The sequence below is a fragment of the Centruroides sculpturatus genome, unplaced genomic scaffold (assembly GCF_000671375.1).
Source record: "Centruroides sculpturatus isolate CEXI.00-Female unplaced genomic scaffold, Cexi_2.0 scaffold545, whole genome shotgun sequence".
Classification (NCBI taxonomy): Eukaryota; Metazoa; Arthropoda; class Arachnida; order Scorpiones; family Buthidae; genus Centruroides; species Centruroides sculpturatus.
Window position 1 is genome coordinate 476,808 of NW_019384721.1, and position 19,565 is coordinate 496,372.

General features: G+C 30.0%; 1 protein-coding gene across 2 annotated transcripts; it reads right to left on the reverse strand.

Annotated features, from left to right (window-relative positions):
• Nucleotides 1–232: 232 nt before the first annotated feature.
• Nucleotides 233–14,702, reverse strand: LOC111628023 (activin receptor type-1-like). 2 transcript variants are annotated; one of them, XM_023371741.1, is made up of 9 exons: nt 14,305–14,702; nt 3,700–3,803; nt 3,428–3,632; nt 3,145–3,356; nt 2,971–3,070; nt 2,508–2,878; nt 2,187–2,436; nt 510–640; nt 233–433 (listed from the first exon to the last, which is right to left on the reverse strand). In XM_023371741.1, the coding sequence occupies exons 2-9, from the start codon at nt 3,793–3,795 to the stop codon at nt 284–286; spliced, it is 1,515 nt and encodes a 504-aa protein (XP_023227509.1). In that variant the 5' UTR covers nt 3,796–3,803; nt 14,305–14,702; the 3' UTR covers nt 233–283. The 2 variants fall into 2 exon arrangements, with proteins under 2 accessions (XP_023227509.1, XP_023227508.1); XM_023371740.1 differs by lacking the exon at nt 14,305–14,702 and adding an exon at nt 13,914–14,297.
• Nucleotides 14,703–19,565: the final 4,863 nt, after the last annotated feature.

A 19,565-nucleotide genomic window follows, 5' to 3' on the forward strand; every position in this document is an offset into this window, starting at 1 on the left:
GAGAATATCATCAAACTGATTTTTAAGGAATAAATGAATAAATTTTCTGTGGCAATAGAGACCAAATGGCACTGTAAATGGCAACTGGAGCGGCTGTTTACACACTTATTCCAAAATTAAAAAAGTTATAACAAATATAATATTTAACTCCAAACATTAGAATAAAATCTTAGAATATTAAGATTTTATTCTAATGTTCTACTATTGATTACATTCAGAGCTGCATTTAATTTGATGTTAATTTAGATGGAGCGATGGAAACTTCAAAATCTTCCGTGCACCATTAAAGGCTGTTTTTTATGGTGTCTATTTTTAGTTTTGAATCGGCCGAAGATATCTTAATAAGTGTCTTTTTTATTCTTAAGGCGGTAAGTCTGGCCGACGGATTCGGATGCCAGCACTCCTTCATTAATCTCGACATAGCGTTTAATGTCTAAAACAAAGGAAAAGTAATCCAAATTAACAGAGAGAAGTTTGTTTATATTAAAGACTGAACAGGCACAACGTACCGGATCAAAAGCCCATCTGTTTGGAATGGTAGGACGTCTTCCATCTATGCAAACAACTTTCCTCATGTCTTCAAAACTAGGATCATTTGGAACCATATCGAAGTAAGGTGGTTTATACGGTTCAGCAATACCTTTTGAGGAATAAGAGAAATATTCAATTTTTCATTTAAAATTTTTGTAAAGAAGTAAGAAAATAACCAGTGAAATTATTCTTATTAAGTAAAATTTAGCAAAACTTATCTTGAAAAAAATAATTAAGTTTTGGTTAATGATATTAATATTATTGTGCCTAAATATTTAAATACTAAACTAAAGTAAACAAAATTAATAAAATCTAAACTTTTGAATTACAAAATCTTGTTTAATTGTACAGGCAATGACAGTCTTTGCCAAAGAATAATGCAACCATTGTGGATTTTATGCTAATATAAACTAAGGACTACCTGGATGATGGTACAACCAAATCACCATTATCCAGGCAGTTCTTAGTGTACCTGTTGAAGAGAATAATGGTTACATCATTTCCTAATAATATACATAAATGATGTCTTCTTAGATTGACAGCTCAGGTGTTGGGGAGGACCCATTTTGAGGTGTTAGGATATTCTTCCACTTGTTCAATCTATAGTTATGCTCCTTCAAGAGCCAGATAATAAGGAGTTAGGAATCAGCAGATAAGGTTGAACAGCCCAATGGAGTAACTTAGGAAGGGGGTGAAAGTTGTTGCTATCTGCCTTGGTTCTCTAGGAATTTGTGGCAGCAGTGTAGCTCTGTTGTGCAAACTGGAACCCAAGCATCTCTGTTTTGCTCGCAATCTCAATGGTTCTTGCTAAGACCTCATCTGCTAATGATTAAGCTTACATACTCTGTAGTTCTATTTGTAGTGTAAATGAAAAGTCACTGAGACACCATATCAAACAGTCTCTCATGGAAGTAAGGCCACAATGTTAACTGAAAGTTCAAATGGTTGAGATAACCGTTGTTTCCTTCAATAGAGGATGGAAATCGACCAATTACACCATTGTTCGGTGTAGTTCTGATTTACTGTGCATTGACATAAGATCCATGATGACTGCATTTTTCATTTCTGTAACAATCATTTGAGTAGAGATGTTTGTGAAGTTATAGTACACAGTAAAAAAAATATAATTAGTGATTACTGATCCTTGAAAAACTGCATGTTATGTTACAATCTAACAATTGTTAATAATTCTGGTGTAGCCATTAGGTGTATTTAAAATTCATATTTAATTTGTTTTACCAACATCACAATCCATTCCAGGTACTTAATCTTGAGTTATGTGAGTAACAAACATGAATGTGTTGAGGGTGTCACAAACTTGTTCAGTGAATGGTCTGAATGAGTTAGTACCACATGAGATTTCTCAACATGTTCATGTTATTATTCACATAAAATCAAGCCTAGATAGTCTGACTAAAAAACATTGAATAAATTATCTAAATGAGAAAATTTACAACTATTTAACATTTAACTGTAACATTTATTAAACAGTTGTAAAATTTCACATGAACAAAAAATTGAAAATAAATTTTTATATCATTTCATCGTTAACTTATTCAATTCCTGGATAAAAGTTTTAATAGTTACAAAGAAGAATGATTTAGATTAATTTAAATCTGTTGCATAAAATATTAATTAAAAAATAAACAAATTACCTCCACTTAAACATCTCCAGCATATTTCCCAAAAAACAAGACCAAATGCATAGATATCCAGTCTGCGATACGATTCGAAAACTTCTGCACTTAAAGTTTCGTCAAGAACTTCTGGTGCCATGTATCGTTTAGTGCCAACTCTGTGATTATTACCTACATTTAAAATGTCCGTAGTTTGAGTATGAGTTACTGCAAGACCAAAATCGGCAATAGCACAAGTCCCATCATTTTTAACAAGTATATTTTTTGTCTAGAATAGAATTATTACAATTAATTAAAAATTCATGAAATATGATTTTCATGAATGATTATATTATTTACCTTAATGTCTCTATGAGCTATAGCTGGCTTTCCTTTTGTACCATGTATTTCTGTATGAAGATGTACCAATCCCGATACAGCAGAAAGAACAAGTGTCAACATCTCGTTTACAGTAACAGACATTGAATTTAAATGATCATACAATGATCCTAGCACATGATAATGAGTAACTAACCACAGCTGAGTACAAGAATTATGAGACGTTACATCTGAACCAATGTAACCCAAAATGTTAACATGACGCAGCATGACAGTGCTGTAAATTTCTGTTTCGCGCACCCAAGATGCTTCATCACGAGAAAAGAAAATCTTCACTGCAACATTTTCTCCTTGCCAAATTCCTCTCCACACTTCACCATATCTTCCTTTTCCTGAAATAAAATTTTAAATTTATTCACTTCTGAAATTATTGGAAGGAATAATTTCATAAAATTTTGTTTCACAAGTGACAACTGACTCTTACCTATGCATTCCACTAATTGTATATGTCTTGCTAATGTCCTTTGAATCAATAAAGGAAGTCCAGATCCACTTCCTGATGTCACAGAAGCATCAAATATTTCCTACAGAATGAAATTAGAAACATGAAGAATTTTCAAATCATCATAATCAAATAATTATTTAACATTTTGCATACTCTTAAAGAGTTATCATCATTTGTGCCCGTCTTCAGCTCTTCGCAATAATAATCATGATTTGGGTCCAACAGAGAACCCATATTTTTGTTGCATCTTCTTTTCATTATATAAATTACAATTAATAAAACACCACAAACAAAAATAATTGGCAACAATATATACAACATCAGGTTAATTGTAGTCCAAGATGATGTTATGGCTTGATCTTGTGCTATAAAAAGTTTTAAGCATGTTAAAATAATTATATCACATTATGATAATATATGTAATCAATAAACACACCAGTTGCTTTTGCAGTTAACAAGGGAAAAGATCCATTGTTACACAGATTCCCCCGACAACATTTACCACTGTACTGTCCAGAAAATTCTTTTCTTCCTTCATGATGAGCCGTGCTACAGAGCATCATCAACCATTCTGGCTTAAACAGACAGCCTTTTTGACGACGCTGTACACCGTAAGCATCATACACATTGTAACTATAACACTGAAGAGGGAAAAAGTGATAATGATCTCAAAACTTCAGGTAAATTGATAGAGAAATTGATACCTACCATCAAAGCATTTTCACATATTGTGACATCTTCACACACATCATCTATACACATATACGAATAACATTGGAAATGTGATGATTCATTTCTATTCATGTTTTTATCTGTTTTAAAAAAGATATTATTAAGTTTTGTTTAATAACAAAAAAAATATTAAAATAATACTGTATTTGCCATTAATTTACACCATTATAGCACTCTAACTTTGATACTATTCTGACATTTAATAGTAAAAGATTAAGTATACAAGGTCTGTTCAAAAAGTATCGGACTTTTTTTTTTCGCGTAAACCAATGATGAGCGAGAGGCCTCCTTTGGTGGAGTTGTGGAGGGGACAGTCATGCACAGCCCTGAAATTTTTCCCGCCTGCAGGAAGCGTAAGTCCTTGGCAATCGGCCTATGAGTGAGGTCATGTAGTGCGCTCTCGTCAGATTCCACTAAGCTGGAAAATGACTGAACAACGTGAGCAGCGATATTACATCAAATTTTGCCAAAAACCTAATGTAAATCATTTGCAAGATTCAGCAGGCTTTCGGGGATGATCCTCAAGGCCAAAAAAAGCGCGGCAGGTCTGCAGCAATATCAAAGGTCGTGTTGACAGTTTTTTCGACTCTCGTGGGGTGGTGTGTCGTGAGTACGCACCACAAGGCCAAACCATCGCAAAGGAGTACTACCAGGAGATCCTTCGTCGTCTTTCCGATACAGTGCGATGCAAACGACCGGATCTGTGGTCGATCAAAACTTGGCAGCTCCATCGTGATAACGCATCCGCCCATTCTGCGCATCTGATTCGAGCTTTCGTCGCCAAACACAATACTCCTGTGGTTCGTCACGCTCCGTACTCTATCCACATGGCTCCGTGTGACCTTTGGCTATTTCCCAAGCTGAAAATGCCTCTAAAAGGAACCCGAATTTAGTCGAGAGAAGACATCGTGCGAAATGCGACGGACCGGCTGATGGCCATTCCAGAGAATGCGTTCCAGCAGTGTTTCCAGCAATGGCAGGAACGCTGGGAGAAGTGTATACATTACCAAGGAGACTACTTTGAAGGGGATTAGGGTTTTGTACCTCAAAGTCAATAAATTTATTTTTACCGACCAAAGGTCCGATACTTTTTGAACAGACCTTGTATTATATATTGGAAGCATTGGCCTAAATGAAGCAATAAATTAAACAGAATCAGAGAGAAAACATTGGCATGTTTTATTATGTTGTTAATCTTAAATAATGATTTAAAAATTCTACTGTTCATTTTTTGGTCTTATCGGAAATAATGTACAGGTATCCCTCGTATAATAATGTAGTTATGTTCTGAAAAAGTGCCATGTTATGTGAATCTGCACTATATGAAACAAAGGACTAGTGCAGAGCATAGGATTAGGTTCCAGAAGTTAACAAAGGTATACTATTCTTTTTCATTACTAAGAGACATGTTTATTAAAGCAATCAATAATTAACTAACAATCACAATTAAAAGTACAGTATCAAGTATTAATACCAATTTTAATTAAACTAGGGCATTTTCTTTTTACAAAGTATCATCATCATCTGAGCTTTTTTGATGATCTTGATCAGAAATATCAAAAAATGCCTTCATTTTTTTATTTTTACCATACTTTTTATTTTGTCATTATGTAAAAAATTTTTATGTTATTAATTGAAAATTTGTTCTAGCAGTTCACATTTATTCAATTGAGGATCAAGCAATTTATTTTTCAGAATTTGTGTTTGAATACCAAAATTGTTCAAGTTAGGAACGGTTTGAGTACTGAGATACCACTGTATTTCGTTTGTCATTTTTATGAATGATTACTTACCTGTGGTTGAAAAACAGTTTAAAAACTTTATTTAGTGTTATTAAATGATTTTAGGTAAATTTTCTTATTTAGAAAATTAAAAATTAATAAAATTAATGTATAAAAACTAAAAACAATGAGTCTTAAGGGCTAAAGTCTGAAAGCAACAACAACACTATCTGGTTGATAGGAAAGCTAGGGCAAGGAAGAAACAAATTACACTATCAGTTTTCATTAAAGTAAACCTGACGAACAGCATAAAATCAAATGAAAATTTCAATATTCTAAAATTCATGGACAAATTTGAAACAGCACGCAATGCTTACTTGAATAAAAAAAATATTAAATAATGGAGTTTGCACTTAAAAGTTTTGAAATTTGTGTGAAATTATATTAGAGCAAAACTGGAAAGCATGTTGTACAGAGGATATTCCCAATTTTCAAACTGTTTTAGAAGTGGCATGTTGTATGAGGGATAACTGCACCATTAAAATCAGAACTGGGATGAAATCTGCTATAAAACTGCTAACTCAAACATCTGCTGGTCAAAACTAATAAATTATGTTTTTCTATTTTCAAATACAATTACCAGTATTTCTCAAATTACCTAGTAATTTTTCAAATTTAATATAAACCAAAACTTAAAACAGAAATTCAGAAAACAAGAATAAATGATACTTCTTCAATACATTGATGCAGAGCCAACAACACACAAGAGCTGCCATTGTTCCAAAAAAAGATAATACCTAGTCACAAACAGCTTGCATTTCCCAAGAGTGCCTTTATGTAGTTGAAACCATTCCTTGGCCAGCCAGATCACAACACCTCTCTCTTCAGTTAATCATGTCTGGGATATATGAATATGCCAACATATAATTTGTAAATAATCATTAAATTGGAAAATTGAAATTATTTTTATACTTATCAACTGACCATAAATGCAATAACTATAACATGGAATAACTGTCATGTTTAAACTGAAAAAATTTGTGCACTAAATTTTATACACATTGAAATATAACAGAATGTAGAATCGTTTCTTTGCTTGAAGTAATAACTAAACTACTGAATAGTGCAATAACTAATATCCGATATATTAGAAGTTTGTGATGAAGACGATAAAAATCAAATATGAAGTTAAATTTAATATAGAAAAATTTTGATTATCTAAATTGTCATAAATTTTTACTTGGCATAATTCTTTTACATCTCAGATGTTTTTATCAATTGTTTTTGTTTAATAATTATATTATTTTACATCAAGACATACAATTGGTCAGCACTCTGCAACTAAACACATTTCCAACTGACGCTTCCGGTACACCATTTAGAAAAATCATTATAAAAAGTTTTAATTTGCATAAATTTGAGTTTTTGTAATTCTGAGTAACATTTTGAATAAAATTCATTTGTTTCCATGCAATTTTATCCTTATAAACAAAAAATGAAGCCATAAAACTGAATTAGCTCTAAGGGGAACCCCTGTGAACTTTGACTTATCAATTTGGAAGTTTTGCGAACACCTTGCTGATTATAAGAAGGCCTTAAGTTTAAAATTTGAGCTTTCTACACCCAGTAGTTTTTTCTCTACAAGCATCTGCAGTGCGAGATGAAGAAAAATAAGAAAATACAGCTTTTTTGGTGATTTTTGCACTTTTCAATTGCTTATATTTTGGCAATCACTTTATAGAAAATCTTGAAATTTTGCAAACTACCCAAGAAAACAATTGTCTTTTGAACAAGATATTTGGAATTACTTCAGGTGTTTGGGGACAGAGAAGTCAATCCCCAAATGTTTTATTCTGTATATGTATATTTATGATGATATTTTGTTTTAAATAAAAATAAATTTCTTAACAGAACTGCAACTTCTAATGGTGGATATTCCTCAAAAATTCAAAACATTATCTGTTACAGGAAATTCTTAAAATATTTGGAATTTGTGTATTTTTAGTATGAAGTTACCTTTAATCACCATATGGGTCTATATATACATAAACATTAATATTAAAAAATTTTAAAGATTATAGCATTATTATAGGAATTCAAGCACAAAGCTCATCATGTCAGAACAATTCCATTTAAAAAAAAAAAAAGCTGAAATACCTTACATAATAAATCTAGCTACAATATATTCACTTCACTCACTTATTTGAAATTAATTCTTATAGAAAATATAGTAATATTATAGCTATTTTCAAAAATAAAATAAATTAGTGGATATTAAAACAGGATCAAAATAAATCTAATCTAACATATGATGCTGAAATTTGTAAAAGTGTGAGGGGAAAAAAAGAATAGATATAAGAGAATATAACACAAAAATAAAAATACACAAAACAATTAAAACAATAATAGCATGAAAATATTGAGGAAAAATATGATAAACAAAAAGAAAAAACTAATTATAGCAAAATCAAGGAGGAGATAAAATATCTTTTATAGTGATTTATGATATCTTGTCTGTGTAGATTTTATCAGGAGTTATATGATGACGATAGCTCCAAAAACAATTCACTTCAGGAATCAGAATATCCTAGCCTACCTTGAACAATAACAATCAAAGAACTAGATACCTTAAAGCAGATGAAAAATAATAAGCCAGGAGTTAAAGATGATATTGTTATTGACCTTATTAAATTTGCTGGAAAAAAATTTACCCATTTATCTTAAATCTCTGCTTTGAAAAATGAAAAAATCCCAAGTTAACATATAATGCAGTGCTTATTTTATTTTTTTAAAAAGGAATAAAATATATTAAAACTATAAATTAGTTGTTTGTGTACTTGTTAAAAATGTAGATATTGTAATAGTTCCTTAAGTATTTTTAAAATATAAGTTGTATATTGATATTTTAATTTTTACTCCTTTTTTAAAAAACTATGATATTTGACTATAAAAATTATTTTAATTAATTAATACTGAATTTTATGTAACTACAAGTACACCTAAAACATCTATTATGTAAAAGAATGTTCTATGGTAAATATATGATTTGCAGAGAAAAAAAGAACACTAAAATGCTACTTTTTATAACAGACATTAATCAAAATGTTGTGTATCCTTTCAGTAAGTGTAAATTTTAAAATTTATTCCATTAAATAAGCATAACTTTATCATCACTTAACAAATTTTTTCATTTGTTCAATAGTCTGAAGAAACATACAGGCCAAAACAGGCAATAACTTTTGGATAAATGTTCCTAATGCTATTGTGAGTTTTGTTGAGATGAAAATAAAGGAAACTATTGATTTTGATATTCTTCAAAATTTGTTAAAGCAGTTCATCATCCATTTAGAAGACTTTTAATAAAAATTCTTATCAGTAAATTAAAAATTTCTTTAAACTATGCAATCTAATTTTATGAAAAATCATTAATTATCCTTAAAAAATACAAACTTTAACATGTATATTTAACATAAACTAAAATTACTGCATCAATATTAGTGTCTTGATATCTTTCTTGTATAGTCATAAAAATAAGAATGAATTATTGACACTAGTTTCATTCACAATGAAAACTATTAATCTATCTAATAATTTAAAACAAGGAATTCTATATTTATCCATTATAGTCTATATATTAATCAACCATAGTCAAATAATAGAATTTTTTTGCATGGTCATAATCCAAAAAAGTGTGTTAAGAAACATATATCATAATTTTTAAATACATTTTCTCAATGTATGTCTAACAATTTAAGACAGAATCCTTATAAAAATAATAGGTTATTTTGATGTTAAAATGTCAAATTATATTGTCATTTAATTTATCAAATTATACGTGCATGTATACTATTAAATTAATTTAATAAAGTTATATTCTGAAGTTTGTTTAAACAATTTTTAGTCTATAGCTTTTGTAGAACATTCATATGTTTACTTTGCAAAGTTTAATGAAAATTTGACTTTTCACCATCTTGAAGTATAATATATTAAAAACTAAAAATACTGTTTAATTTTAACATTTTGTAATCAATTTTAACAAAGAAGATTAATTTAATTATAAAATTGAAAATACAAAACTTCAAAATTGTATTTATATTTAATTAAAAAAACCACTTTAAATATTTTATGAATCATCAATAAATTTTTTTTTATAATCAACATTCTTGGTATGAGTTCAAATGGCTGATAATGTTCAGCTTCCTGTTATTAAATTGATTGTAGTTTATTGATATTTCCTACAAGAAAAAGAAAGAAGGAAATATACTACTGGTAATTGACTTTTATAAATACACAATATATATTTTATGAATTACAACAGTACAAATTTAGAAGACTGCATTACACTTAAACATGAAGCATTTCAGTATATGTAATTGTAATACTTTTTAGTCTTATGATTTTATATATAGATATACTTTCAAAAACATTAGTTATTAATTAATACAGTTCTTTTTTTATGAATTTATACATATAGAATCTCTTGAAATTTTACCTGTATAAAATATACTTTATTCATTTTAAAAATGACTTTTCACACTATGATGTTTTTAGTCATTTTTAAAAAAGAAAAATACATTTCAAATAGAATGAATGCCATCAGTATGGAATTTACTAATTTAATTTGAAAGTTAGTGCATCAGAACATAATTTTACATTAGATGTTAGAGTATAATTAAAATTATATTGCATTAAAGGTATTGGTGTGACATTATTAGTATTATCATAATTGCAGTTTCTGAAGTAATGGAATATGGCTACGTCATCCAAAACTTATTATAAACTAGTTTGCATATAACAAAGTAGTATGCATTGGCTTAAAAATGAACAAAGGCTTTTTAAATTAATCCATTAAAAACCACAGATTATGATCCATAATGAGCAAAGGAAAAAAAAGACCATGAGACATAAAAAAAAAAAGAACAAGGAGGAATGAACATCTATTTGGATGATGAAGAGATAGAAGTCAATGAGTTCATGTACCTAGGAAGCATAATTACCTCAGACAGAAGAAGTCAAAGAGATGTTACAGCGAGAATAGCCCAAGCAAAACAGGCATTCTATAGGAAATGACAGATATTAACATTGAAAAATATATCAGTCAATGTCAGGAAGTGATTCATTAAGAGTTATCTGGAGCATAGTGTTGTATGGTTCAGAGACATGGACACTCCAAACAGTGGAGAAAAGAAAACTGGAAGCCATTGAGATGTGGTGCTGGCAAAGAATGATGAGTGTGTCATGGACAGAGAGAAAGAGGAATGAGGATGTTTTGGAACAGGCAACAGAGAAGAGACATTTTTTGAAAACGATAGAGGAAAGGAGAAATGACATGATTGGCCATCTAATTTGACACTCAGAATGGATGAATGTTTTATTGGAAGGAAAGATAGAGGGCAAAAAAGGGATGTGGAAGACCCAGAGTGGAATATTGCAATGAGTTATTATGGAAAAGGTCTTATCAACAGATAAAACAGCTACCTAAGCGAAGAGAGAAGTTATAAGACTGCATGCATCCATGTTTACCCACCAACCATTGGTTGAGGAGAGAGAATGATCCAAAATTGGGTACATGACAATTAGGTGATGGTCAACTAAGAGACTGTCAATTGGGTGACAAAAATTTTCAGACTTAGCAAGCATTTGATTTGACTGATATTTTTTATTTACTTATTTATTTTTATTGTAAATATTGGTAAAATATATATAAATATAGTTAAGACTTAAAATGTATGAGTTATAAGTTACAAACTATGAGTTACGTGTTATTTCCAACTTAGAAAAAGGAAATCTTTCCAAATAACATACTGTAGCATCATTAATTATTTTATGCCAGAACAGTTAACAAAGCACATCAAAGAAAAACAGTTCTTCTAAAACAAATTCTTTAGAAGAACTTTTATACTTTTTTTGTTTTAATTTATATTGTATTTAATNGTCAGAAGTGGTTAACAAAGTGCATCAAAGAAAAGCAGTTCTTCAAAAATAAATTCTTTCAAAGAACTTTTATACTTTTTTGTTTTAACATATATTGTATTTAATATAATGTATTTTTAATTTTATGTAATTATTATCTTAGTTCTTATATAACCTATATATGTTAATTTTTGAAATAGATATCAACTGTCCTTTGAGACTTTTCTATTTTCTTGTAAAAATAAAAAAATAATGTATGTAACATGTATAAATATGTTTGTTAATTACAAAGTCGTTCTTTTAACTCATTTCTTAAAAATATTTAAATTTACCAGATAGTAGATCAATAGAAAATAATGCTTTTTTAATTAAAAAAAAAACAAAATCACCAAAAAATTTGTATTTTATCTAATGTTCATCTCATTTTGTTGCCCAGTTGTCAATCACCCAGTTGACGGTGTCCCTCCATAATCTGTGTTAAGAACATGATTGAAAAAATTTATACTATTTTAAAATGCATATATACTGATATTAGCTAGTAATGATTTATTAATTCCACATAAAAACAGAAATATTTGAAACATATTAAGTAAGATTTTAAAATGATCCTTACAATAAACACTTTATACTAATAAATATTTTAAATATAATTTAATAATAAGAACACTTTATATCAAAATACTGAATATTGCATTTACTTAAAAGTTTTGAAATCAGACTGCATTAATCATAAACTGCACATTTACGTAACTTTATTAAGATTAGATTAAGAATAGTAAAAAAAAATTTATATGTAAATTTGCAAAAATCTTAAAAAAAAAAAATTGAAAACTTTTACTACTAAAGAACAAATAATAGTACCGACCAACCATATTAATGACGATGATAATACTGTTTATAAAGTGCTGTATAACAATAAAGAATGATACTGTATTAAAAAATGGATATATTAAATCCTTCAAACTAGACAAAGATTTTATATAATAAAATAAGTTAAATATAGGTCATATCAATGCAATTTTACTTATTAAAAGAGCTTCTTTATAGAATTTTTGATTAAAGCATTCCAGAATTGGGGTGATCATTTTTCAACTTTGAATCTGTAATTATAATCATTTACAGAACATAACTTACAAGGTTAATAAACCAAATAACAATTTAAATAGTTATTTTTCACAGGTTTATAATTCTTAAAGTTATCTGATCACATCTTTATAAGAAAAAGAATAAATATTAAATAATATTTTTAATATCTAATTTATATCACAAGAAAGATTATCATAAAACTATTGAAGGAGAAAGAAAGATATTAAATTTAACTACAGTATTTATTAATAATGCAAAATAAGCAAAAAGGGAAATTCTCAATACAGTTCATCAAATCTAGAGATTGGATTAATGCTATAACAACAACTTATTTGTTATTACAGCATTCTGAAAGCTATTAGAATGAATTTCAATCAATCATTTTCCATCTTAAAAATATTTTATTAAGAAGTACAAAATGGGATATTTTTCCCATTTCATACTTTTAACGGCTGGCAAACTGGCAAAAATAATTTTAATGTTAATGAATATGATATAAATATTTGAGATTACATGAAAACAAATCAACAGTAACATGATTAAAGTTGCTTATTAAATCCAGCTGCTTATTGAACTTTGATTTGTCAACTCTTTTTGTTTCTACATTCAGTGCATATGAAAAATTATATATTTCCACATGCACTAAATGATGAATTTGTACATATGAATTTTTACGTAAACTTACAAAAATTTTATTTCAGCTATTCCTTTGATTCTGAAGTATAAGCGTATGTAAATTTCTGGATTTACTAATTAGAGGAATTTTAATCTACTTAATAATTAAAATTACCAAGTAGATTAATTGAATACTTTCTCATTACATTTTGGGTATTAACACTCGCTATTTAATGAGTAAATGCAATTTATATATAAAATTGTCACTATATATATTTTTTTTAAATAAAATAACATTATTTTTATAAACTCTAAAAATAATTATTCTGTGATATTTAAACTTATTTATTCTATAATTGATATTTAGTGTCATTCAATTAAAAAATAAAAAACTTAAAATGTATATTTATGTTGATTTAACAAAAAAAAAATTGTTGAGCTAGAGATGGAAGTGCTTAAAAAGCATTTAATTTCATCAATTTAATCACTGAAAAACTAATAAATAAGTACAATAATTGTAAAAGTTATATACAGTATACACAGTGTATAAATAACCCATATTAAATTATGTGTTTAATCTCTTCACATATTACCAATTTTATATTAAATGTTTAAAATTACAACACGTCATATAATCTGTATAAATATTAAAGCAAACTCTAGTCATTATCGGGTGTCATTATATAATTTTATACCAAATTACATGATTTAATAAAGAGCAATTACAATGATTTATGTCTTCACTTTACCAAATATTATTTGCTTATTCAAAATTATTCATATAACAACACTTAAAACAAAAACTAATTATGTTTACATTCATGTAAATTATCATAAACTTAATTATAATATTACCATTAAGTTTTAGCATTGTAATACTTAACAAATGGCCTTCTGATAATGTATCTCAATTACCAAGTACTCATATGTTAATATATAGTTATTTGACACCATACAATAACAAATCCTTGTATTTCTCCACTCAATAACAATAGTATTATTGTCTAGAAAGACAAAGTAATGTTAATTTCTTGTATTAAATCCAACAGCTGAACCTATGGCAAAAAACTAATCAGTTTCAAAATTACACGTGATCGGATAATACATAAGCGATATCGGATAATCTGCATCACGAACGGATGCGATAACGATAATAAATAAACAATTTACCTTCATCGCTTCACACTACATAACAATTATAATTAAAGGCCTTAGATAACTATGTCCAAATAAGGTTAACACTTACTGTTTATGCCCAGAGGCTTCTATGACCAATGGCTTCTATACTCTACTATAACAATAAAAAGAACAAACTGCCTTCGGTTACGTGCACGTTATTACGCATTTTTTTCCGCTAAAATTTCTATATTAAAATCGGCAATTACGGATCAAATATGTAGCGATTCCGTTTTAAAAAATGGAATTCCGACTACGCTGGGTTTCATTCGTTTTAATTAAAAAAAAACGTGCAGAAACGGGATCCATTTAGACGAAACGATTGTTTCGTGTATTATCCACGCATCGATAGGCTCGAGAGAGAAAATGAATCTCGATTCATTCCTACGAATACTTTCTGTAGCCAATGTCAACAGTGCGCTTAAGAATGCCAAAGGACATTCCATTTCTTTGTCATTCCTTCGCCTTATTTACGTTAATAATTCGCCTCTATCATCTATGGTTTATTTGTAAAATATTTCTTTAATGTAGTGAATTATTCAGTATTTATTTATATTTTAATTTAAATGTAAATTCTTAAAAAGAATTTAAATTATATTTTATAATATGTCGATATCTATGGTTTTTGGTTTTTTTAAACTCTTTCTGTCCTGTGAGCAAGTATAAGGGCTATTTTTTGGAAGCGAATTATGGGTTCCTCCAGGATCGTAATGGGGCGATAGGATCCCGACATTATAAAATTTTCTAGAGTTTTTCGATCCGTCTAGATCCCATCCTGGATCAAAGTCCTAGAATATATTCTAGGACCTTAATCCTGGATCTCCCAGAACAGTAGGCTGTCGGCCATCTGGCCAAGGTTCTATGGTTATGAAGCCCTGTGGTTAAAATATAATTTCTAATTATTTAAAAAATGTCAAGAGTATTTATTACTCTTATAAAAAAAGTAATTTAATATATCAGAAATAGGAACAGTAGCATTCTATAATAGAAATGATCAATTCAGTGGTGTAACCGTAATTTTGAAACCCCTGAAAAAATTTTTACGGCCACACGAATTTAAAAAAAAAAAAAAAACACTGAACATCGGTAGTTGGTAGTGGAACCCCGCTAGCTTCAATTTGATGTTTTTTTTGAGTTATGGCAACATAACAATTGGACGATTTGCCTAGGGGGATGCCTTCCGGAAGGTCTTTTTAAGGGAAATTGGCTCCTATTTTAGCGTTACAGACGGGGAGAAAACCCGGAAAACTCCATGTGGCCAGCCCGTCCGAGCGAGACACGAACCCACGATCGAACTCCTAGTGTTCAGGGTACGAAGATCTTTTGGCCACTGGTGGACCAGATGCAATTTGAAAAAATTAAAGACCTATAAATTCCCACTGTCGTCCGTTCTTTAATCTCCAGAACGGAGATAAGATACTTGAAAGGCGTAACCAGATATAAAAAGTTTAGGGGCAGGAGGACACGATTAACTATATATGACTTACTTTCTAATGCAAACCGAAAGTTACATTTTTCAATTCAAAAGTTTTCCCTGAAAGGAGTTAAATATATTACTGGCACAACTCTATTGCTAAAGGAAAAGTATGATGTACAGGGGCAATACACTGCTAATTTGAAGGTGGAGAGCATATATTTTTAATTAAATAAATTAAAAATTGCAGTCTGGCATTGTGACGACGTCACAATAATTTGTTTGTTCAAATTGTATTTTATTCTTAATCAATACAAATAATAATAACATTAGAATATAAATATTGAATTTCAAAATATATCTCCGATCTAAAAATGGTCCAACCGTCGACATCAATTAATTAATTAAGAAATATTAAATTCAACGAATTGGAATAATAGGAGTAACAATGCATTTTAACAATTGATTCTGTTCAAGAATGGCTTTAAATCGGCGAAGAGACGACAAATTCTTGTAAATAATAGAAATTAAAGTTATTTTCAGAAGTTTCCAGATCATGTAAGTAATTTTAAATTATTTTTATTATTAATTATCTATTTTCTTTTAATAAAATTTATATGCAAAGATAAAAATTTCTATAAATGCCTACACATAACGAGCAATTATTTTATTGTGATATCGTCACAATGCCGGGCTGCAACTTTTAATTTATTTAATTAAAAATATATGCTCTCCACTTTCAAATTAGCAGTGTATTGCCCCTGAACTTCATACTTTTCCTTTAGCAATCAAGTCGTGCCAGTAATCTATTTAACTCCTTTCAGGAGAAATTTTTTCATTGAAATAACATGACGTTCATATATTTGGCAGTTCAATATATATGTATGTGTGTATAAAAATTTATCTAAATGTGAATATTTAAATTAATAACATTCGTGCGCATCTCTTTCTTTATTTAAATTTTCGTTTAACAATTAAAACAATGGTGTAAGTAACGCTTTAAGATTAACGGTATACGGGAATAAAGGGCCATTCACAATAAAAATTAAGCATAAACGTAAAACCTCGTATCTATGTTATTTAATGCAACCATTCACAATGAGTTACGTAAGTGTGATCTTAAATTTAATCATAAGGCATTAACACAAATAAATCTTGGAATTTGTAAATTATCCTATCAGAACAGGCTCTGATAAGGGTATTGTTTGGGGTCTAGGAACAGATTAATTGGACTGCAATTTGAAAAAATTGTAGACAAATTTGCACTGTCGTCCATTCCTTTGGCTTTCCTTAATCTCGAGAATGGAGTTAAATAAATAAAAGACGAGATCAGATATGGAAACCTTATGGGCAGGAGACCCCGATATACGAACTTCCGATGCGAACTTGAAGTCACATTTCAATTCAAATTTTTTTCCCGAAAAGTGTTAGATAGATGACTGGCACGACTCTATTGTTAAAAGAAAAGTATGAGATGGAGAGTATATATTTTAAATTAAATTAATTAAAACTATGATAAAAAAAATTGACGATGTCATAATACATAATTGCTCGTCACTTTCCATTATTTCTAATAGGAAAAATTGATTCGGACTTCGAACAATTCAAAGTTCGAACGAGCTCCTAGAATGAATTAAATTTGAAGTACGAGGCATCACTGTGTTTAATTAATGACAAATGATCTGCCTTATTATTGAGCTTTAATAAGACTAATCTAATAATTAGACATAATAGAGAGGTCACGGCCGACGTTTTCAGCCCAAAATCTGAACGTCCGACGTCGAGCGCCACCATCTGGCAATTCTAGAAGGTTGACAATGGCGTTTGCTACGTCTAGCATGGCGAGTAGAAGTTCGGTTTAAACTTCATTTTTTTTTTTTTTTTTTGTATGTTTGGAATTAAAATTATGACGTATTTTATTAAAATAATGGTTATTTATGAATAATATTGTAAAGAAACAGACGATTTTAATCCAGAAATTATTCAATTTTTTTGCAACTGATGTGACGTACCTATAGAATTTATATATATTTCTGTTCATAATAGCTGATCATAATTCTGTAGGAGTAGGTTTGTTCTTTCACAGCATATTCTACCATCAACAGCGTAATACGTTTGTAAATTTTCTAATTTCCTGAGCTGCTTTCGGATTTACATAAGCCACTACTTCCCTCAACAAAAGTGTGAGGTAGTCCTATCGTACGATAGGAGATACGACGCTAATTAAAAATAATTATTTAGTGTTATTAAACATCCTATAAATAAAATAGTTAAATTTGTTTATTTACTTTCGCTAGTAACATTCGTCGTTGTTAAACGTTTCCGCCATTTTTCAACAATATCCCATGAGTTAGTGCGCAATGTATTTTACTTGGAGTTCAAACGTCAAACGTGTACTTCTGCTTGCCGTACAAGTTTAACGTTTAAACTTCGGCCGCAACTTCTCTATTAATCTAAGAAATAGAATTAATTTTCGGTATTCAATAAAACAGATCTTATTTCAAGGTTTTTCCTACCTCACAAATATCAGTTTTAATAATAGCTGATAAAACCTAGCGTTAACAAGCTGTTCTAAAAGACATAAATGGAAAATAATGACAATCGTTGGGCCTGAGCAGTGTGGGCTGTGCAGTAGCGTAGCGTAGGTGGCGGCAAAATTTCACAATAAATAATACAGTAGAGCGTCGATTATCCGAATCAATTGCGGACTGAGGAAGATCGGTGTTTCGGATAACCGATTATGCACGAAAAAATATATTAATTTATCCCATGTTGAAATTTTTCTCTGTTTCATGTCGCCTAACGAAAACTATTGTATCGTTAAAAATTATTTTTTTACTTTATACGAACAAAATAAATATATTGAAAAATATAAAAACAATAAAAAATTATACTTCAGAAGTTAATTTAGTATCAAAAACGTAAAATATTTGAGTAGCCCAAGACATAGCCAAAGATTGCAGCGCCACAGCACTGGCGAAAATTTAAATTTGCCAACTGGAATTCTTTCGGATGATTGACTTTCGGATAATCGACGTTCTACTGTAATAATATCTTGTAAGAATTTGAACCATTTTATTTCATACTATCGTCCACCTACGATTCGGACCGATTGAAATGAGCACGGAATAGTGTTACCATCCGCCATCCGGGGATATCGTGTGTAACCAGTGGACCCTTTTTTTTTTTTTTTTTTTTTGCTTGTACGATTCATTCGTAATCATATCCACCTCCAAAATCCAATAGAGATAGGCCACTTGCGTTACTCCTATCCAAGTCTCCCTAGTCGCTAACTGTAACTGATTTAGAACCGGCATGCACTGCAAATTATTCTTCGCATTGCAAGATGATATACGTATGCGTCAGGAACTTCTGTTCGAACAAACCTCACCTGCCGTCCGGATCAGCGATTTTAAAAAGGTGGCAACACTAGCACGGAATTTTTCATTACTTATTCTGTGACGAAACTGAATTTTAGTCTATTAAATTGAGATATCTAAATAAGGGGGCGATGAAATTTTTCTCCGCCCCGGACGGCTGATACCCACGCTACGTCACTGGGGCCCTTGCTGCCGGATGGCCGAGCGGTCAAGGTGGCAGTCTACCGCTCTGGGGGACCCGGGTTCGAATCCGAAAGGGTCGAAAAATCCCCAGAAAATTCTCGGGGGTGGTACGTTTGGATATGTCGGGCCCCGTCTCTCACCACCCGGCAGCTCCATTGTGGGTCTGGCCGAACCTATAATGGGCTTGCAAAAAGAGGCCCTCTTAGTGCCCATAGGGCGGAAAGAGTTTTAAAAAAACGCTACTGGGGCTGTGCGCTTGCATGTGATATAATTTATTATATGGTTAGTGTGCTGTGGAATATTAATTTTACGGTTGCATAAAAAAATATTGTATATATTCAATACATATGGTAA